This window comes from Lithobates pipiens, unplaced genomic scaffold (genome assembly GCF_037356315.1).
Source record: "Lithobates pipiens isolate NorthernLeopardFrog02 unplaced genomic scaffold, aLitPip1_a1.2 Scaffold_22, whole genome shotgun sequence".
Taxonomy (NCBI): domain Eukaryota; kingdom Metazoa; phylum Chordata; class Amphibia; order Anura; family Ranidae; genus Lithobates; species Lithobates pipiens.
In genome coordinates, this window is record NW_027507784.1 from 79,763,948 (window position 1) to 79,787,069 (window position 23,122).

The window sequence follows — 23,122 nt, forward strand, 5'->3', positions numbered from 1 at the left end:
ACGGAGAACCCGGATCTGTGTGTGTAAGCATACAGTTTCCAAAAAAAAAAAAGCATACAGTTTCTGGTTCTCTGAGGGGAGAAGCGACAGATCGTCAGAGTACAGAGTATGAACAGCGATCTGTCATCTCCTCTACACAGTCCCCTCCCCCTTCAGTTAGAACACACACTAGGGAACACAGTTAACCCTTTGATTAACCCCCTTCCCTGCAAGTAACATTTTTACAGTAATCAATGCATTTTTATAGCACTGATCACTGTAAAAATGCCAATGGTCCCAAAAATGTCACAATTGTACGATGTGTCTGCCATAATGTTCCCGATTAAAAATCACAGATCACCGTGATTACTAGTATAAAAAAAAAAAAAAAAAAAAAGAATTATAATACAAATGCAATAAAACTATCCCCTATTTTGAAGACGCTATAACTTTTGCGCAAACCAATCAATATGTGCTTATTGCAATTTTATTTTTTTAAACCAACAATATGTAGAACAATACATACTGGCCTAAACTGAGGAAAAAAAAATTTTTTTTATATGTTTTGGAGGGAAATAAAGAAAATTGAGTACTGTCCGTGATACTTTTTTTGTACTGCTTGGACCTTGAAGAAGGGGACATACCCGAAAGCTTGTCCTGAAAAATTGTATGTTAGTGCAAATAAAAAAAGTATCACGGACAGTACTCAATTTTCTCTGTCACAATTGCACTAATACGGCTACAATCACATTAAGTAGGAGGGAAATAAAAAATATTGCGTTCTTCTTTTTTTTTTTTTTTTTTTTCAAAATTGTCGCTTTTTTTAGTTTATAGCGCAAAAAATATAAATAATACCGTGATTAAATGCCATCAAAAGAAAGCTCTATTTGTGGGAAAAAAAGGACGTCAATTTTGTTTGGGTGCAATGTCGCACGACCGCAAAATTGTCAGTTAAAGGCATTGTAAAGTAAAAATTATTATTATTTTTTTTTAAATAACAAACATGTTATACTTACCTCTACTGTGCAGCTCGTTTTTCACAGAGTGGCCCCAAACCTGCTCTTCTGGGGTCCCTCGGCGGCTATCTCAGTTTCCTCCCGCAGATGCTTCTCACGTTCATGCGAGCTCCCTCACATGGTGAGAAGCACCTGCGGGCGCGCTCCCGTGATACAGCCGGCGGCTATAGCCGCTCGCTGTATCACACGGCTCCGCCCCCCGGTGCTCCGCATCATTGGATGTGATTGACAGCAGCGCGAGCCAATGGCTGCGCTGCTTTCCATCCATCCACTCCAGCCAATCAGCGGCCAGGCTGAGCGGTGAAGAGGACCGTGGGGGCGAGTGCGGAACTTTCGAGGGGTGAGGTAAGTAAAACGGGGGGGGGGGGGGCTGGGGGCGCAGGCAGTGTCAGATGTTTTTTCACCTTCATGCATAGAATGCATGAAGGTGAAAAAACATTTACCTTTACAACCCCTTTAATGCAACGCAGTGCCTAATCACAGAAAGTGCTCTGGTCATGAAGGGGGATAAATTCTTCCAGGGCTGAATCGGTTAAAGAGACAAGTGAATGCTCCTTCCTTCTGGACTGAGTGGTGATGAGTCCAGGGAGACATTGAGCCCGGACTGTGATCCCCCCGGTGGTCTGTCCTTGGGAGCCTGGACCCACAGGAAGGTATTCGGATGATGGGAACCGTCATTTAACTTGAATTATACGAGCGCAGCGATTACTTGCATGTTTGCAGCAGAATTTTGGAGTTTTTGTTTTTAAGGTTCCAAGTGAATTGTTTATGAAATTCCAGAGCCTTCCTGCCATTGCGTGTTTCATTCTCTGTATGAATGACGGAGGCATGTTGCTTCGCCCCTACAGGTTGAACGTAATAATAGACCTAATTGATTGATTGAGGCTGGCATGGATTGTAATGATAATGGGATGTAAATATGCGGTCTGTGTACAATGCCCGGCCTCCTGGATGTGGCCCCAGCCTTTGTTTTGGATCCCATCAATCATTCTCCGGGGCCATTGTGCACTTGCTCATCTTTAGACTCATGCGGTTTGAAAGACATCCTTTTATTAAAAAAAAACATTTGTACATATTTTAGATTAATATGCTTGTCACTAAACCCCATTCATATCATTTTCTAGCATTTTATTTGTGTCATATTTTTAAGGCTATTTGTTCACCCCTCGTCATTTATTCAAACAAAAATCTTTAAGGAATCATATGAGCGCTGAGTTCGCTGCAGGCCGTATCACACGGGTCTCGTCAATAAGCCTGCTCTGTGACCCCTTTTTAGACCACCTTGATAATCCGGGGCACGGATAACGGAGGGCGAGGGCCACTTGAACCCACATCATAAAAAAACTATCATTAAATGGTGTATTACATGCTGTTCATACTCCGTCACTATGAGATTTGTTTTCTGAAAACCCTTGTTGATCCTGCTGCTCTCTATCTCCCCCCTCTGTCCATGTCCCCAATCCAGATAGGGATTTTGCAGAGTAGTGTTGGCAGCTCTGCACATGCTCGGTTTTCAGTGAGTTTCTATGCTGAGCATTTCCTCCCTATCACATCTGAGCAGCCCATGTGACTATAGAGTCACACGTGGATGTATACACAGTGGTAAATGACAGCCTACTCCTTCCCTCCTCCTCCATTCCCACCAACCAGCTATACACAATGGGGGTAGAATATTACATATAGATCGATAGAGGCTTCACCTCCCTCTTTTTTTGGAAGACTCAGGCTGGAGGGGCATGACACGGCCTGTGACTGGTAGAAATGTGCCCACACCATGGTATTTCCACAAAGCAATAAAGGTGGGCAAAATTGTTGGCTGCCTGTTACTTTTGGTGTTCTTATTGGTTCTATTACATGTGAATTTCTCAATCTGGGTAACCTCTACTTTTGATGGCCCCTCTGTTTTACACAATGTTTTTTATTTTAGAGACCCCTTCATACTTTCTCAGTGCTATCCATTCTTTTAGTTTTTTCTCTTTTTGTAAATATTATTTTCTCTGACATTTTTCTAATGGGTCTTGCAGAGAGGAATAGTGGCAGTGTGTAGGGGGCTGTAGGGAGCACTGACAGCGGTGGTCGTGATCTCTGTTTTTTTTCTTTTGATGTGTCCCCAGTCTCCGACCATCGCTTACAGAATCTCTCCAGCTACAGATGTAGCATGTCTGCAGTTGTTTTGGGCCGTAGTTTTGAGGATCCCTATTTTAACGTCTACTTTAGTATGCCCTTGTGCTCTGACCATCTCCTGTAGTATTTCCAGTCTCTGTTTTCTGTAGCATTACGTATGCTGAATTTTATGTGCAGCCCATTGGTGATGTCAGGTACTCCACTTGAACCTTCCCTATATTATAGTGATTGTAAACTCGTATTTTTAAAAAAAATAACAAACGGGTATATTTATCTGGAATTTAAATTGCACAGAGCACTACTTACTCCCTCCTCTTCTCCGATCCCCCACCAGAGCTCCTGGCTCCTCTGCTTCTCTGCATTCCATTATAGAAAGCCGCTTTTTATCGAGTCACACCTGTGGGCTCAATCTTGGGGGCACATTGCCTGTGTCCATAGACACAGACAGTGCGGTTGGATAAAATATCTTCCTTGCAATACTTCAACAACTTTTAAATTTTAGGTGAGTCAACAGATAGGAAAGCACCATACAGGGCCAAGAGAGAGGTTTGTCTAAATCGCCGGGGATCATCCGCTCCTCAATGCGATCAGTCTGGAGGCTCCGCGACTGGGAATTGGGACTTGACAGCATGATGAAGCTGGAGGTAGCGGAACATCATCCAGCCCGGCAGGCGAAACCTCTGAGGAAATTGACAGGATAACAGAGTACCCGAGGGCATAATGTCCTTTAGTGTCCTAATCCCATAACATGCCCAAACCTATGGATCTGGGATAGTACGGAAATGTGACCAAGTAGAGTTACCCCAGAGGGGCTGATCAGGCAACACTTGGTTGGTTCGTATAAAGCGTTGCATGGCAGCCTTCCACAACCGCCAAGTAGCATATGTCGGCCCCGGATCGACAGCGTCTGCCCATGGTCCCTGATATGCTAAGTCCAGCAAATCTGACAAGGACCCCAAAAAAGCACCTTCCAAACAGGTTTCCACATTAGATCTGAAGCTCTGGAACCACCAATAAACAGAGACCAACACCGCCACCCAAAAATACACCTGGAAAGTGGGTAATACCAGCCCTCCCAACCATGGTGGAAGAAACGGAGTGGACTTTGCCAAATGAGGGATAGCACCATTCTAAATGAAGGTGTCCACACGCTACGCAACGCTAAAAAAGTTTTTTCACCTTAATGCATAGTATGCATTAAGGTGAAATACGATGAGGGTTTACAACCCCTTTAAGCAGGGACAAAAAAAGGGAGAAAGTTGTGGTAACCTGAACCCCAAGATACCTAAATTCATCCACCCAGCCCAACGGAGAGAGGGGGAACTTAATCTTATCACCCAGTCATTCATAGGAAAAAGGATCATGGCAATTTTTCTTTCTTTTTTTTTTTTTTTAACCTCCTCAATGGTAGTGGTCCCTTGCCTCCTCTTCTGGGGTCTCCTGCCGGCTCTGTCTTGTCCTTCTCCCCTGCATGTGCCCCCATAACAAGCCGTGTGCTATTGGGGTCACACATGCGGACGAGCTCCCGAGCCAGGCTGTGCGTGTGTATAGATGCACACAGTGTGACTTGACCACGCCCCCTCCTCACAGGATTTGACTGATGGCAGTTGTAGCCAATGGCTCCTGCTGCTGCCTCTGTGTCCTGTGAGAATAGTAAGGGAGTGGAGAAGGGTTGCAGTTGGGAACAACGCTGGATTGAAAGAGGACTTGGGTAAGTAGTTGGTGGGGGGTGGGGAGCCGATATTGGAAGTGTTTTTTTTACTTTACATTTGCGTAAAAAAAAAAAAAAAAAACTTGGTGAAAAAAATACTGAGGCTTTAGTATTACTTGGGGAAAAAAGAAGTCAGATTTGTTTCAGCAACACATCACTGCATACGTGTATAGCACACATAACGCACACCTTCTAGTGTAAGCGGACCCTTAACTGCAGAAGCCACATATTGCGTAGGCAAAAAAATAATCTAATCTCTTCTGCACAGATTTCTATTAAACAGTTTGTTTAATATCTCCGTAATAAATACTGATCACACAATGGTGGCGGTAATACCCCCAGCACATAACCCTAATCATATTGCAGTCCACGTATTTGCAAGAATGGTGCCCCACACTTTACTTCAGACCCCCGCCTTGTCCTCCTAGGAATTCATGCAATCAAAAGTCAAGTACAGATGGGAATTTTCTCACTGTACAGATGGTGTGATGGTGACAGCCATGTATATGACCTGAATCAATTAAGCCATTTCCCCCTAGTATAGACAGTCTAGGAATCTAAGGTAATCCAATATAAAACAGCGAAAGGCCTTGAAGTCGGCCAGTAAAATAGGACCGCTGAGTGACGGGCAGATTGGTGTGACGTTCCTCACATTCCCGCTGCTCTATTCTCACCCCCCTCAGCCACAGCTGAGCCCGACGCTCCATATGGGTCGCCCGCTTGGGTTCTAAATCTCATAATTAACAGACAATTTTTTCCAATGGAGATTGACGTTGGTTATTGTTCCTGTGAGTTTCTGAAGGTCGCAGTCCTGTAAATGTTCTGCAAATAAAGAGCTGCATATGGGAGAGCGAAGAGGGCAAGAAGGCTGAATCCTCACCTTTTTCCTTTTCACTTGAGGATGAATTTATTCTATTAAATGGTAAAGTTGAAGGCCACATACAGTAAACAGCAGCAGTCTATCAGGATAACATTGGTATAAAAAACATTTGCTAAACAGGACTTTAACAGTATCACACCAGAAGTACTGTATTTATTGGCGTATAACACATATTTTCACCCTGAAAATGGCAGTGGTGAGGCTGCTGTATTTGTGGCAGTGGTGAGGCTGCAGATGGGCATTGACCCTTATTTTGCTTCAAAGTTCCTTATTTAAAATTACATAATTTTTTTTTCCTGAAACTTCCCTCTTAAAATGAATGTGCGTGTTATACGCCCATAATATGGGCATCTTTAAAAATCGTCTTTATTAAAAGAGACGTATTGGATTTTTTTTTTTTTTTTTTTTTTTTTTTAATCCTACTTGCCTACCTGGATGCAGCATCAGTCCCCTGCCAGCTCTAACACTGAGATCTGACCAATCAAACACTACCAATCGCTCAGTTCTCACAGCTCTATGAGCAGAGAGGTTGTCACTGTCAGTCACCTGATCTCTGCTCTGCCCCCCCCCCCCCCCCCCCCAGTGCTCACTGGAGCACTAAGCTGTGGAGGGGATGGAAGCAAACTAGGTCAGGCTGTTAGTGGCTCGCTGAGATGCTGAGCCAGGTTCCGGTCCAGGCATGTGGGTGGATCCCAACCATATGGTTGCGATCTTTCCCGAGCCTGGACCAACTCTGAAGTCAGCCGACAGCGGGGCTTCAGCCCACTGTCTGCAGAAAACGGGTCACAGGAGTGTGGAATGAACTGCACTCCTGTGATCCACATTGGGAGTACAGCCAAATGAGCTTTGGCTGTACTTCTCCTTTAATACAATCTTAACCACTTAAGGACCAGAGGTATTTTACCCCCTTAATGACCAGGCCGTTTTTTGCAATACGACACTGCGTCGCTTTAAATGACAATTGCGTGGTCGTGCAACGTTGTACCTTAACAAAAATTTACGTTCCCCCCCCCCCCCCCCACAAATAGAGCCTTCTTTTGGTGTTTTTTTGCGCTATAAATATTTCTTTTGCGTTTTTTTTTTTTGCACTATAAACCAAAAAAAGTGACAATTTTTGAGAAAAAAATTATTTTTTACTATAATATCCCCCTCCCTAAAAAAATAAATAAAAATAATTTCTTCCTCAGTTTAGGCCAATATATATATATTCGTCTACATATTTTTGGTAAAAAAAAAAATCACACCTAAGCGTATATTGATTGGTTTGCACAAAAGTTATAACTTCTACAAAATAGGGGATAGATTTATGGCATTTATATTATTTTATTTTTTACTAGTAATGGTGGTGATCAGCGATTTTTAGCAGGACTGCAACATTGCGGTGGGCAGATCGGACACTTTTTTTTGGGACCAGTGACATAGCAATCGGTGCTATAAAAATGCACTGATTTACTATATAAAAGTCACTGGCAGGGAAGGGTTTGACATGAGTGGTGATCAAGGGGTTAAATGTTTTCCCTAGGGAGGTGTTTCTAATTGTGGGGCAGTGTAGTGACTGGAGGAGTCTATGTATCTATTGCATGAACCGCTATGACGAATCGTGCAATAGAGCCAACCTGCCACAGTATGACGGTGGCTAGTCGGCAAGTGGTTAAAGTGATTGTAAAGTCTCCGTTTTTATTTTCAATATAAGCATGTTATACTTACCTGTTCAGTGTAGTGGTTTTGCACAGGGCAGCCCAGATCCTCCTCTTCTTTGGTCCCTCTTCGGCTCTCCTGGCTCCTCCCTCCTGTAGAGTGCCCCTACAGCAAGCAGCTTGCTATGGGTGCACCTGAGCTGAGCCGCAGCCCCCCTCTCTCCTGATTGGCTAACTGACTTTGACAGCAGCATGAGCCAATAATGGTGCCGCTGCTGTGTCTCCAATCAGGAGGGAGATGCCCGGACAGCTGAAGCACTCATGGTCATCGCTGGATAGCGATGGGGCTCAGTTAAGTATTGGGAGCGGCAGATGGCTTTTTCTCTATCAGAATATTTCTGTCCATTGATCAGTCAGCAGATCTAGAACAATTCAAACTAAACGAAGATTACCACCTTTGTCAAAAAAAACAAACAAAAACAAATCAGTAGATCCGCAGATCTAGAAGTTATGAAAATCTAGACTTCTCTGCAAAAGTCGTACTTTGCCTGATTCCTGGGCCTCCCTGTTGTGACTTTAACCACTTCATGCCTAATGCCACGTACACACGACTGGACTTTTTGACAGCAAAGGTCAGATGGAACGAATCCGTCGGACAATTCGATCGTGTGCGGGCTCCATCGGACCTTTGCTTGGCAAAAATTCTATGCATTAAGGTGAAAAAACATCTGACAGTGCCGGCGCCCCCAGAACCCCCCCCCCCCCCCCTCCCCCTCGGTTTTTACTTGCCTGACCCCTTGAAAGACCCGCGGTCATCCCTGACATCCTCTTTGCCGTTCAGCCTGGCTGTTGATTGGCTGGAGTAGATGGATTGAAAGAAGTGCAGCCATTGGCTCGCGCTGCTGTTCATCACATCCAATGACGCGGCACCCGGGTGGGCGGGCCCGAGTGATACAGTGAGAGGCTATAGCCACCGGCTGTATCACGGGAGCGCCCCTGCAAGTGCTTCTCACCATGCGAGGGAGCTTGCATGAACGTGAGAAGTACCTGCGGGAGGAAGCAGAGACAGCCGCTGAGGGACCCCAGAAGAGCAGGTTTGGGGCCACTCTGTGCAAAACGAGCTGCACAGTGGAGGTAAGTATAACATGTTTGTTATTTAAAAAAAAAAAAAATCCTTTTACAATCCCTGGAAAGCGAAGTTCCACCCACTTTTTAATCTTCTCATTCGCTTTGCAACCGGCCATAATCTCTGCATTGGGCAATTATTAATTTTTTCCTTTGCTTTCCCAGTTTCCAAGGTTTTCTGTCTCTTCTGGTTTTCCCCTCTGCTGCAATGTATGTAATATCCTGTGGCGCACTGGCTCCTAGGAGTTGTGTGTCAAGATTCCCAGGAGTCAGTGGGCATTGCCGCCGCTCAGCATTGCAAGATATCCAGACATACTTTTTGGCAGTACGCTTGGTGTGCATTCGTGAGATCGGGAGGTGCACGCTGGGTAGCTAGCAGCACTGTATCCCGGTAAGAGAGTCCAAGTGAGCTTCACAAAGTGCTCAGGACAACAAAATCTAAGACCCCTTTCACACTGGGGCATTTTTCAGGTGTTTTTCAGGTGCTTTAGTGTTAAAAAAAAAGCGCCTGTAAAGCGCTTGAAAGAAGCCCAATCTGCAATTCCAATGTGAAAGCCCGAGTGCTTTAAGAGCCCTTTCACACTGCCAGCGCCCGAAAAATGCTCGTAAAACACAGCTTAAACTAGCAGCGTTTTATCAGCGCTAGTGGGGCGCTTTTAACCCCTGGCCAAATAAAGGGTTAAAAGCTCCCACAAAGCGACGCTGCCAAAATCACTTTGCAGGCGCATCCCATTGATTTCACTGGGAAGTGGCGCTTTAGGAGCGGTGCATTCACCACTCCAAAAGCGCTGCAAAGAAGCTGCTTGCAGGATTTTTATTTTTTTGACGCCCTGCCAGTGCTGTGCCTCAGTGTGAAAGCACTCGGGCTTTCAAACTAGGATTGCAGTTGCAGCTTCTTTCAGGCGCTTTACAGGCGCTTTTTTTTTTTTTATAGCTAAAGCGCCTAAAAAATGCCCCAGTGTGAAAGGGATCTCAGTGTGAAAGCGCTTGGGCTTTCACATTGGGATTGCAGATGAGGCTTCTTTCAAGCGCTTTACATGCACTTTTTTTTTTAACGCTAAAGCGCCTGAAAAATGCTCCAGTGTGAAAGGGGTCTAAGTACATTCTAAAAAACATGTATGATGAAGGGGATTTATTTGGAGACATGAGTTCATGTAAACTATGTATAAAGGCAGAGGGGATGCAGGAAAAAAAATGGTGGTCAGAGCTCCTCTTTAAACTAACTTTTGCCAAGCCTGGTGGTGCCAACAAGGGCACGACTCCTGAAATTTCAGCCTTTAGAGCTCAGCGTTACACTCTTGTTGTTTTTAATCCTGTTGTCTTATTCATGTGGAGTGTTTGTTGTCATGTCCTCGATGACTAATGTGTTTTTGCCATCTAGGCAGCTTGTTTCAGGATGAGAGCCGGGCATGACTAGCTGTGATTCACAGAATAGCGCCCGGTGTCAGGCAGGTGCATGCATGGGCCGGCCTGTCAATGAATGTGTTTCTTAGTGACACCTGCCGGAGTGATTGTGCTGCTTTCCTGGCTGCTGGGATATTGGCAGAGCCGCTGTTCACATCCTCCATGAAAACGTGACGGCTCGGAGCGTTCCTGTGTATACAGTCCTCGAGTGTTCTCTGTCCGCAGAGGATTTACTACTCAACTTTGAAGATTGTTTACACAAATCCTACATACATAGGCCTCCCGGGGATCTATAATTGGGGCATTGTAGTTCGTCAAAGATCAAAATAGTTTGTTTATCTTTTGTGAGAGTGCTTGCATATTTTCCAGGGGTGTGGGGGGGATATATGTGTCACTCATACCATATGTCTCCACATCCAAACATTGACAAATAAGAAATCCATTCAATTTGTATCAAATCAGACATGCCCTTGCACTATAAAGATGATAGTCAATGTTAATTTAGTCGACTAAAACATTTTAGTTAACTAACTGAATACTATTTTAATCGACTATAATACGACTAAAACTAAAACAGATGACTAAAATACAACTAAAATGCCATTTTAGTCAAGACTAAGAGTAAAACTAAATTGAAATTTGACATCAAAATGAACACATTAACACCGGTCTGTAGTGCATGTTTATACCTCAATACCATAAATAATAACATATTAGATTTTTCACTCCAGCAGTTTGGAAATTGTAGTGAAATGTTAACTAATACATTACAATTTAATTACACGTATTTGATTTTAGTCAACTAAAATGTACTGGAGATTTTAGTAGACTAAAACATAGGACATTTAGTTGACTAAAATGTACTGGAGATTTAGTCGACTAAATACAAATAAAACTAAAACAATTGCAGAAGACTAAATTGGGACTAAAACTAAAATGCCATTTTAGTCCTAAGACTAAAACTAAATCTGAATTTGCTGCCACAATTAACACTGGTGATTGTAGATATAAAGGAGATTGTACAATCAGATTGTATAGTGTGTGTGTGGTTAACTAAAGTTGACTATAGATGGGTAGAAAATTGTTTGAAACGCTCGATCGCTCGACGTTCTGAATTTTAGTGGGCTCATTTCAGTTCTTGAAATGCAAAGATTTATAAGAAAGAAACCGTACACACTGGGCCCCTGAAACTCTTTATATGTCATATGCCGATTGTGAAATCGATCAACAAAAAAATTTACCATTTATGTTGTAAACAAATGACAACATGCCGACACTTGGGGGGGATTTGTATCAATGACGGCGTTATCACACCCACTTTTAACAGATCTTTATTAAGTGCAAAAAATTTTTTGGGGGATTTTTCTCCCCCTCTATGGCCAGCTTTACAGATCCCTCTATCAACACTAAATGCCACAAATGGCCGAATCTCCTGTGCGGACTGTTCTAGTTTGGAAGCCAGCACTTGCGGCTGTCAGAATACCCAAACATTGCCGTCATCTGATTGGGTGACACCTGATGGGGGGGGGTCATGTATTGACTACTTGACTTTGAAGGTTGTTTACACAAACCCTGCACATGTAGGCCTCCCGGGGATCTATAATTGGGGCACTGCACTTGGACATATGAATTACTTTGATCTTCCACTATCCGTTTGAGCATACACACACATTTTCCAGGGTGTGTGTGTGTGTGTGTGCGTGTGCGTGTGCGCACGCAAATTTATTATAACCAGATATGGTGTCTGCTACATCCTGGATTGATGAGAACTATTGAAAACATTAGCGGAGAAGGAAATTCCAAATGTACTGGGGGTGTGTATCATGTTATGAAAGGTGAACTTATCCTTTAAATACCACCTTTATCCATCTAAAAGTGATGAGGGTGAAAGTGCCCGGTATTGAAGTGGTTAAAGTGTCTGTAAATCCTTACAGACCACTTTTACCTACAGGTCTAAATTAAGGCTTACCTGTAGGTGCAAGAAATATCTCCTAAACCTACACGGTTTAGGAGATATTTGCAAAAGACATGTACCGATGTCTACGGTGCATGCGCCATAGACAGCGGCGCGCAGGTGCACTGTGCATGCCGTTTCTAACGGCGATCGTGCCGTTGGTGGCGGCTCCCACGAGCATGCGTGGGGGTGACCTCATCGCAGCTCCGGCCAGTCTCGGTGCCGGAGCCGCGATACCCGGAAGTCACTCCGGGAGATATGGCGGTGATGGAGGAGGGGAATGAGGACCGCTGCAGGGGCTTTGATCTTGGGTAAGTAATTTATACTATGCATACTAGCTCATTATGCCTTTGTCTTGCCCCCCCCCCCCAGAGGGTTTACTTCCTCTTTAATGGAAGCTGTGAAGTCCGTCTTTATGATCCTATATTTTTATATTGATTTCCTGGCTAAAAGGTTGACCAAACTCCCTTTAACTGTAGCTTTGTTTATTTACTTATGGACGTTGTCCAGTGAATGCACAAACTGCAGTGTTCTCTGGTTTTAACATTGCTCTATTCCTGTGCTCATGGGAACCTTTTCACAGGATTTGCAGCATGAGAGGGTGGTTGCAGACAACAAAATCATATGGTGAAAAGTTGCACCTAAAAAGTCTGCCGGATGTAGTTGTAGCAGATTTTGTAAAATGAATTTGAAAGGTAAAAGATCGGCATTAATAGGTCAGGAATTTCTCCAAGTTCTCAACTTTCGGTCACCGAGTCACCTGGGTTCACATAATCGCAGCTTTTGTCCACATCCTAATTGGAAGACGCATCTTCTCATTCATTGTGTGTCTGAAATGCGTGTTAATAGAAATATCCCATGACTGTTATTTCCAAACACATGCTTCCCCAGAAATTTCCTGTTTTTATTGTGGACCAGAGGGAAAAGCTTCATTGAATGAAGGAAAGCCGAAACAAGCGCTTCAGCCAGACAAAGGGATTAACTGCACCCCCAATACTATGAATGGAACCTGAGTTTTCCCATTGACTGAAAACTTCCCATAGGAAGTGGAATAAATAACAATTGGAATTGGCAAGGTCACCTTTTAATATCGCCCCGCGTTCCGGGCTCACTCTCCTTCTCTTTTTGTGTTTTGCAGTGCGGCCGAGGACCAGGCCCAGTCCAAGAAAGCCTTGAAGAAACAACAGAAGGAAGCCGAGAAAGCCGCAAAAAAAGCAGAGAAGCAAGCCAAGCTGGTCAGTCCTCAGCCCTGCTTTAATGATTTGTGTGAGAGAACTTTTTCCTCAGTCAGCATCTGTGATAATCTCCCCATTTAGGGAAAAGTAACTGTGTCTCTGTAAATCTCATCCCTGACCACCTTATGTTCACCTTTCCAGTGCTCTCCAGCCGCTCCTTCCCCAATGGAATTGACTTCTCCTCAGAAGTCCCCTTCGCATCAGAGATCCTCCTATTAAGTCAAGAGGGTCCCCTTATTACGTCAGAGGCTCCCCTTCACATCATGGGTGCCCTTATTATGCCAGAGGCCCATCAAATGAGGGTTCCTCCCTTACATGAGAGCCTCCCATCACATCAGAGTACCCCATTACATCAGAGGCCCCCCTATTATGTCCAAGAATCCTCTTCACATCAGAGTTCCCCTTATTATGCCAGAGGCCCCCATCATATCAAAATCCCTTCATCAGAGTCAGAGGCCCGCCATCAAATAAGAGTTTCCCCCCAATATATGAGAGCCTCCCATCACATCAGAGGTCCCCTTTTTATGCCTGAGATCCCCCTTAACATCAGAGGTCCCCATCACACCAGAGGCCCCATCATCAGAGTCGTAGGCCCCCATCAATTCAGTTTCCCGCAATCCTCCCTATATATGAGAGCCTCCCATCATATCGGAGTACCCCCATGATGGTGTCCCATATTTGAGCCTTCTCAACACAGAGTCCTCATCACCACAATCCCCTCTCCCAATCACAGAGTCCTCCCATCCATCTCTGATCCAGAGAACCTGAAAGGCACCCCAGGGTGCCAAGGTTCTTATTTATTTATTTTTTTAATAGGATATACATACCTTCTCTGTGTAATGGTACACAGAGCAGCCCTGATTCTTTTCTGCTGGGATCCCCCTGCCGGTGCTCTTGGCTCCTCCTACCTTCTGAGGGACACCCCCCCCCCCCCCCCATGATCAGCCGCTTGCTATGGGGGCACTATCCCAAGGCTCTTAATGTGTATCGACGCACACAGTGCAACTCAACCTCATCCCTTGCTCCCTCGGCAGCAGAAGCCAATGACTCCGGCTTCTCATACTGAGTCCAGTGAGGGGAGAGAAAGCAGCTCTGCTCCTTCTTTGCTTTAAAAAAAAAAAAAAAAGAGAATGTATTGAGGTAAAAAAAAAATAGCCTTTGCAACCACTTTAAAGGTGTCACCAATGACACAGGATATTTGGTGGCCGCTACAACAGAGGTGAGGTGTGGCAGCGGAGCACTGGAGTGGCAAATACAAAGTGGTTGGGGTGGTGCTTTGTATTTGGCAGTTTGCTTTCAATGGGTGAGGTGATGGTGTCTCTTTCACTTGTAATAACTGAACAGTTTTACCTCCTCAGGGATTCCTTGATTTTGCATGATTTACTTGTATTTGCTGTCTGTTGGAATAGAAACGTCATTCTATCTGAGCTCAGGCTCATAACAGAACTCAGAAACTGTTCTATATTGATAGTGCGGTTAGGATTACATGGGGAAAAAGACTAAAGGCTTTGACAGTTTTTACTCTGACGGGGAGAGAATACCAGTCAATAAAAGTACCCACATCTTTCTCTATGAGGGACGACTGCACAATAATTTGTTTAGGCACATGTATAATGGATGTACTTATTTAATTTACTATGTTCAGGGCTAGGAAACAAAATAAAATATTCCATATTTATACTAGTGCTTTTGGGTTTTATCTTGGGCGTATGTGTTTGTATAACACAGGGTATAGGTGGTCACAGAGTTGTCCTGGTCTAATAACACTGCTTGAGATCTGTGGTTAGGACATCATGGATTTCTGGCAGAGTCAACAGGAATTTTTTATCACATATTGACAGATGTAGGAAAATGCTTTTCATGGTATATTTAAAGTGGAACTAAACCCTCCTATTCTTTTCAGCCAAGGAAGCTGCAATGTTACCCTCTGTTTAATCAGCAACTGCCATGGTGTTGCACATGTGATCAGTTAGGACATCAGCCATTGGATGGTTTGACAGTTTGGTTGAGAGCACAAACAAATGTGACAGTAGTACACAGTAAGGGGCTGCGCTAGGTATAAATCACATGTACAAGCTGCTGGCACATTAATGCTGGAATAACAACATAACATAAGCTTTTTTTTTAAATGGGTGCAGTACTAAACAGCGAGTACAATTAAATGACAGTCCTTAAAGCGGAGGTCCACCCTAAAATGGACCTCCGCTCATCGGAATCCCCCCCCCCCCCTCCGGCGCCACAATTGGCACCTTTCAGGGGGGAGGGGGGTGCAGTTACCTGGATAATCCAGGTAACTGCACCCACTTCCGGGATAGCTGTCTGCGGAAAGGGGCGTAGATTACGCCCCTTTCCGCAACTGCTCGCCCCTTTGCGCAAGTGCCCCGCTGCCTGCTGGGAAACGCACAGTTCCCAGAGGCAGTGGGGACCGTCCGGATTGCGCCGCGCGGCTCGCGCATGCGCAGTAGGGAACCGGGAAATGAAGCCGAAAGGCTCCATTTCCTGATTCCCATACCCAAGATGGCGGCGGCAGCACCCGAGTGTCGATCTAGAGATTGGCTTCGGGTGCCGACATCGCGGGCGCGCTGGACAGGTAAGTGTCACCATTTTAAAAGTCAGCAGCTGCAGTATTTGTAGCTGCTGACTTTAAAAAATAAAAAAAACGCGGAGTCCCGGCGGACTCCCGCTTTAACCACTTGCAGACCGGACCATTTTGCTGGTCAAAGACCAGACCACTTTTTGCGATTCGGCACTGCGCCGCTTTAACTGACAATTGCGCGGACGTGCGACGTGGCTCCCAAACAAAATTGACGTCCTTTTTTTCCCACAAATAGAGCTTTCTCTTGGTGGTATTTGATCACCCCTGCGGTTTTTATTTTTTGCGCTATAAACAAAAATAGAGCGACAATTTTGAAAAAAACGCATTATTTTTTTACTTTTTGTTATAAATATCCCCCAAAAATATATAAAAAAACATTTTTTTCCCTCAGTTTAGGCCGATACGTATTCTTCTACATATTTTTGGTAAAAAAAATGGCAATAAGCGATTATTGATTGGTTTGCGCAAAAGTTATAGCGTTTACAAAATAGGGATAGTTTTATAGCATTTTTATTAATAATTTTTTTTTTTTTTTTACTAGTAATGGCGGCGATCAGCGATTTTTATTGTGACTGCGATATTGTGGGGGACCCATCGGACATTTTTGACACATTTTTGGGACCATTGTCATTTAAACAGTAATCCCTGCTATATAAATGCAGTGATTCCTGTGTAAATGACACTGGCAGTGAAAGGGTTAACCAGTGGGTGGCAGTGTAGGAGTTAAGTGTTCCTAGGGGTGTGTTACTAACTGTGGGGGGGGTTGAACTTTCATTTAGTGAACACTGATCTCTGCTCCAATCACATGGAGCAGAGATCAGCGTCACTAGTTGCTAGGCAGAATGGAGAAATGTTGTTTACACAGCATTTCCTCCATTCGGCCGCTCCGTGAGACGATCGCGGGGGTCCCGACCAGCACGGGAGCGCGCCGCCGGCTACTCCTCCCTACGTGATTCGTCCTCACTGACGTCAGGAGCGTCCACGCTCCTGCATCGGGGCATGGTGGCCATCTTGTTAGATAGAAACTTTGGTTTCCAATTACATTGCTGTGTATTGATTACTTATGAGTGAGTGCAATATTTTTTTTATCAAATAAATGTGACAGCATTCACGGCATGCCGGAACTGTTTTTTGAAACTGTTAAAATAATGGGTTTAGTTCCACTTTAACCTGTCCCCCCCCCCCCCCCCCCCGACCGGACGCATAAAAGCAGTGGCTTATCAAGCTGTTGGGCATAAGCATCCATGGGGAACTGCTTTTTTGTGCTTAGTGCGTGCTGATTGCACGCTCTCAGCACAGTAACTAAGAGATCATGGGCAGGTCCCAATGCATACTTGCGATAAAGAGCTTCCGATCATGTGACTGCTGTGACAGCCAATCACATTCATCACAAGATCAGAAAGCCCGCCTATGCCTCATGACCGGGGGTCGACGACAAGGGGTTACCAGACCAAAAGAGCACATAGGAGATGTTTGTTAGGGTTTAGATGCATTTAAAGTACCGGTAGTTGTAAAGGCAGAAGAAAACCTTCTGCCTGCAGCCCACCACACAGGCCCTCCATTCGGTTCCCCCTCAGTTCTGCTGCCCCCCCCATATATATATATATATATATATATATATATATATATATATATTATAATTTTTTTTTTTTTTTTTAATTGTCTTTTTTTTTTGTTTTTTTTTTTGTTTATAGCACAAAAAATTAAATCAGCAAAGGTGATCAAATACCACCAAAAGAAAGCTTTATTCTTGGAAAAAAATTATTTGCGTACACAGTTGCACGACCGTGCAATTGTCAGTTAAAGTAACGCATCACAAATAAATGGCCTGGTCAGGAAGGGGGGGGGGGGGGTAAACCTTCTGGAGCTGAAGAGGTTACAGGGGTTCTTTCTAAGCATGAAGCTAAAAAAAACTTCTGTGTGCAGCAGCCACACAATCCTTACCTGAGCTTCCTCCGATCCAGTAATGTTCACAATAGCCGCGGGTGGCCAGGGACTCTCCGTCCTGATTGGCTAAGGCAATGGCTGAAGCCCACTGGCTCCCACTACTGTCGATCACAGCCAGTGAGCCAATGAGGAGGGGGGGGGGAGCTGTTGCTCTAGCCAAGAGCACCGGTGGAGGACCTGAAAAGAAGAGGATTGGAGTTGATCTGTGCAAAATCATTGCACAGAGCAGGAAAACAAAGCTTTAATTTCCTTTGAATTTAAGGATGGAGTTTGGATTTAAGCATAACAGACCTCCAGAGCTTCTTGTAAATGTACAAACGCATCAGTCAGTCTATGGTCTTACTTCGTAGAAGGTGCAACATCCAAGAACTTCTGAGAATAGCTGAATTTTGCCATAAGGCAGCAGTAAAATGATCATTTTCAAGCCATCAACACTGGGGTATCTGTTTAGCAAGAAATGCCACAACATTTTCTTAAGAGACATTTAAACTGTGTTAAATAAAAAATAAAAAAAGTTATTGTTTGAAGAAAAAAAAAAGTTAGTCTCATTGTCTCAGTGTGGTGTGCTGTTGCATTTTCTATTTTCTGTGTTTGCTAAGATTTGTTTATCTTTATCCTTTGTAGGTATCTGAGCAGCAGGCAGATGAAGGGGAGGTAAGTATCAGACCCTCAGCTACACGGGTGCTAAGAAATGGGTTTCAGCGTTGGGTAGGTGTGCTCTGCACCTCCATGTGGTTTTCACAGAGTAAAATGTTTACTAGGCTACCAAATTGTGTTACTTTTCTCACCTTTGGCAGCAGTTTTACTCTATACCAGTGTGACATCATTCGCTTTTATCACTTTCCATTTCAGCTTGCTGACTGTAGAAAGTTTGAAATCTAAGTTATACCATTTATTGGCTAACCTAATCTATTATTATACCCTGTACACGCCTTCGGACTTTCTGACAACAAAATTCGTCTGATTTTTTTTTCTGTTGGATTTTGGCCCAAACTTGTCTTGCATACACGTGTTCGCACAAAGTTGTCGGAAAATCCAATCGTTCAGAACAAGGTGACGTAAACCACGTATGATGGAACTATAAAGAGGCCAGTAGCCAATGCCTTTGATCTCGTAATTTATTCTGAGCATGCGTGGCACTTTGTGTGTCGGAATTGTCAACACATGATCGGAATTTAAACGATCTGATTTTGTTTTCGGAAAATTTTAGATCCAGATCTCAAACTTTGTGTGTCGGAAAATCAGATGGAAAAAGTCCAATGGAGCCCACACACGATCTGAATTTCCAACAACACAGTCCGATTGCACATTTTCCGTCTGAAAGTCTGACCGTGTGTACAGGGCATTAAAGTGGTTGTGAACCTCAGACATATTATATGCACAAAGGATATCCCTCTAATTGGCATTTCTATCTGCTGCCCAATTCCTCTGCCTCAGAATAAGTCACTTCTCACAAGTTTTCCTGACACCAGGAGAAAATGGGAGGGGCCTGCCGCAAACTGACAGCCTGAACTGTGTGTTGTATAAAGGGGGGCATAGAGCAGATAGACAGGTACAACTTATGTAGAGGGATGTGTTTTTAATCTTTATCACCTGAGGCCAGTCACTTTACTGGGTATATGTAATGGTTTACACGCATTAAAGATGCAAGGAATCTAAGGCATTAGTGAAAGCTTGCATGTTTACTAACTTAAAGTGTTACTAAACCCAGGAGCCTGCATTCACTATACCTGGTCTCCCACAGTACACAGGACATGGAAATGCAATTATTTTAGTAAATATAAACTGCTAAATACCCTTTCTCATCAGCAGTTTATAACAGTCTTGTGAATTCTATCAGTGTCTGGTTAAAGCTTGTAGGAGGAGTTTGCATTCTCCTCTGACTGTTCTATGAGGCTGCAGGACCCCTGACCCTCTGTCTGGATGGTGCTGAATGGCCCTGTGCTGATCACATGCACCCTCCCCAAAAAAAAAAATTTCTCTAGCAATACACACCAAACTAAGCATGTGCAGCATTCCCCCAAGGCTCTGTTCTATCAGGAGATGGATTGGGGACAGTTAAAGTAGAGGAGGATCAGAGAAGACAGGATCAAAACATTCTTTTTACACAATGCACTGAATTAACCCCTTGGGTTCCACAGTGAGTATAACACGCATGTTTTACTACATATACAGACTATTTTGCTATTGTGAGTTTAGTAACACTTTTAGTAACACTTGTTGGCCAATAAAGGGTATCACTTAAAGCAGTGACCCCCCAAGTCTAAAGGACAGTAAACTGGCCCTTTGTTTAGAAAGTTTGGACACTCCTGACTTAAAGAGGTTAGTTCCCCTTTGCCTAAAAAGCTGCCTGTGCAAGTAAGGGGTGTCTGAAATGAAAACAAACTGTGCAGCTTTGACTAATGTGTTGGATAATGCCCTTGCTATGGGTGTAGGTCATATATGTACCTCTGACAGCCTGGCTGAATAGCATCACCCATCTTGTCTTGTTGCTAGGATGTTGCTAAGACACTCCTATCTGTATCACAGGATTGAGCTCAGACTCCTGCACATGTGCAGTTCACCATCTTCTACTGCAAGGGGTGGAGAGCGCATGCGAGGGGGTCTGACTTGGAGTAGAAGCTTGTTGCTGTGATAGTGGAAGTGAGCAATAACAAGCAAATGGCCTACACCCTTAGCAACTTTAGTTAGAGCTGAACAGTTTTTTTCTTTCTCTACAGGCGCTCCCTTACCTGCATAGGCAGTTTTTTGGTAAAGGTGAACTAAATTCTTTAAATGCCTAAATGTCTTTATTAATTGATGGCTAGCAATGTACAATGCTCTGCTAATCTTTTTTTACCTGCTCCCACTTCCGGGTAAAATCTGAGATCTACGTGCATTTCCTGACCCTCTCCCCCCGCTGCCTACCGGGACACATCCAGGTCCCAGAAGACGGCAAGACCATTCAGAAAGCGCAGCGTGACTCGCGCATGTGCAGCAGGAAACTGGCTGTGAAGTCTGAAAGCTTCGCTGCTGGTTTTCCTTACAATGCCTGCACTCAAGGACGATTGACTAATCGGCTTGGGGTGCTGACATCGCAGGATCCCTGGACAGGTGAGTGTCCTTATATTAAAAGTCAGCAGCTACAGTATTTGTAGATGCTGACTTTTAATTTTTAATTTTTTTTTCCCCAGACTGGATCTTCTCTTTAAATTCACCCTCAAATGATGTCATGAGTGTAATGAAGGAAAGCAATTATTCATCATGTGTTTCTTGTTACCTAGGACTTTGCCAAGGACAGATATGGAGTTCCCCCCATGATACAGTCACAGGATAAACCAGGTATGTTTCATTTAAAGGCGTTAAGATACCCCCCTCCACTTTTGTTGAGGAAAAAAACATTCCCTCTTTGGATGATCAATGTACATTGCAAGGATTTTAATAAACTTTGTTACATATAGCAGTTTCTGCTCTGAAGTAATAGCTCTTTGTTAGATTGTGTCTTGTGCAGAACTGATTTTGAATGGGAGGGACTCGTGCATTATAATCAGCCGTTGCTTTTTCAGGATTCTGATGAGAAAAGTTGCAGTGTCTGCATCCCTTTTGAAGTGATTAACCCTTAGGCAGAATCTCACCAAAAACGACATTCTCATTGCAGAGGATACCCAACACCTGACTTGTATCTTCTTTCTTAGAGCTGGTCACACAAGCAGGAAACAAAATTTTCCTGAAACTTGTAGATTCCTTCTGGCCCCACCTACCACATACTTTTAATCTCTTATTATCTACCAGTCATAAGCAAGTTTGGAGTTCAGCTACAGATGCGTTCATCCTAAGCTCATCTGTGTTCATCAATACTGACATCTTCACACAGTTGTCTTACTAGCTCAGGATCTTCTGCCATCTTGGCTGGCCGTGCCTGGGTTACATAATGCTCGGGAGAGTACATTCATCCTGGCAAATGCCAACATAGTACATTGAGCTGCACATGGGCAACTCTGTGTACATTGTCAAAAGGATTGTGAAGAGACGGGTAAGAGTCCTTTATTGTGATAGTCTCTCTCTTCTACAAGAAAAAGCCCCCCTGGTTGCACATTTTTAATTCTTATGATGCCCTCCAATTCTTACTTTGCAGCATGGGGATCAGTGGTGCACTGTGTCCCTCTGATGACGATGTAGGCTCAATAATGTAGGCTCTTTACCATGTGATCAGCTGTGACCAATCGCAGCTGATGACATGTAAACAAATGCCGGTTATCAGCATTTTCTTTCCTTAGCGCTGTCAGTGTGTGAGGAAAGGAAACTGGCTTTTTTTTTTTTAAACTGGCTTTCCTGTGGTGACGGGCATTTACACTGATCAGTGCCCTAATGATTCAGTGCAGCATATCCGTTCCACCTATCAGTGCTCATCAATGCCGCCTCCTCAGTGCAGCCTCGTCAGTGCCTAGCAGTGCAGCCTCACCAGCGCACATCAGTGAAGAAGAAAAATTACTCAGGCCCCTTTCACACTGCCAGCATTTTTCAAGCGCTACAGCACTAAAAATAGCGCCAGTATAGCCCCTAAAAAAAAAAAGCGGCTCTGTTCACTCCAGTGTGAACGTTTTTTCAAAATTTTCAGTCTTTTTTTAGTTTTGTTTAGCAAAAAATAAAAACCCCAGCAGTGATTAAATACCACCAAAAGAAAGCTATGTCTGTCTCAATAAAAATTTCATATGGGTACAGCGTTGCATGACCGCGCAATTGTCATGCAAAGTGCGACAGCGCTGAAAGCTGAGGATTGGCCTGGGGGTGAAAGTGCCCGGTATTGAAGTGGTTAAAGTTCCACTTTAATTAAGCCAGGTGTTTGTAGACAGTGAGGTTGCCGGTGTCAGTTTAGAATGCCGTTACCCAAATTATTTGATGTTCTTCCATTACCAGCTGGCAGCTAGCAGGGGAATTCCACTCAGAGCAAACTCCCCTCTTGGTTTTAATTGCATTACATGTTTCTGCAGGCACCTTAATGCAACAGACATTTATCACCTGCCCAGGTGTCTTAGGCCAGTTTGTCTTATGATTAGATTAATTATTAATCCCGAAAATACATTTTCTAACAACCTGTAGTTACAGGGTGAGTTACTGTGTTTGTTTGATTTTAAATTGCAGTGTAAACGGTTTGCGTCTAAAGGAAATTGTTATAATATTCCCTAATCGGAATGATTGCTGTAGTGACATTTCAGAGAGCGAGTAGAACTTTTCACAGCTTTAAATCAATTATACACATAAACAGAAATGTACACTTATTTACACAGAAATTTGGTCTGAGACTGGTTAGCTTAAACACTTGACCTCCGGAAGATTTGCCCCCTTCATGACCAGCATCTTTTGCTATTCAACACTGCGCTACTTTAACCCCTTTAAGCCGATGTAACACATATGTGCGGCCTCATGGAACTGGGCTTTTTTTCCGTGGGGGGCGCATATATGCTTCTCCCTTTTTGTGCTGGGAGTGCACCGTGCATAGAGTCCGGGGCCCAGTACAAATGATCGACACCCAGG

General features: G+C 43.9%; 1 protein-coding gene across 1 annotated transcript in view; it reads left to right on the plus strand.

The window, feature by feature from the left end:
- Positions 1 to 23,122, plus strand: part of DARS1 (aspartyl-tRNA synthetase 1) — a 177,075-nt gene that overhangs the window by 36,769 nt on the left and 117,184 nt on the right. Inside the window, exons 2-4 of the mRNA XM_077447770.1 lie at positions 12,969 to 13,065; positions 18,233 to 18,262; positions 20,872 to 20,929. Of these exons, the coding sequence (XP_077303896.1) occupies positions 12,969 to 13,065; positions 18,233 to 18,262; positions 20,872 to 20,929 (185 nt within the window). The remainder of the gene's footprint in view (positions 1 to 12,968; positions 13,066 to 18,232; positions 18,263 to 20,871; positions 20,930 to 23,122) is intronic.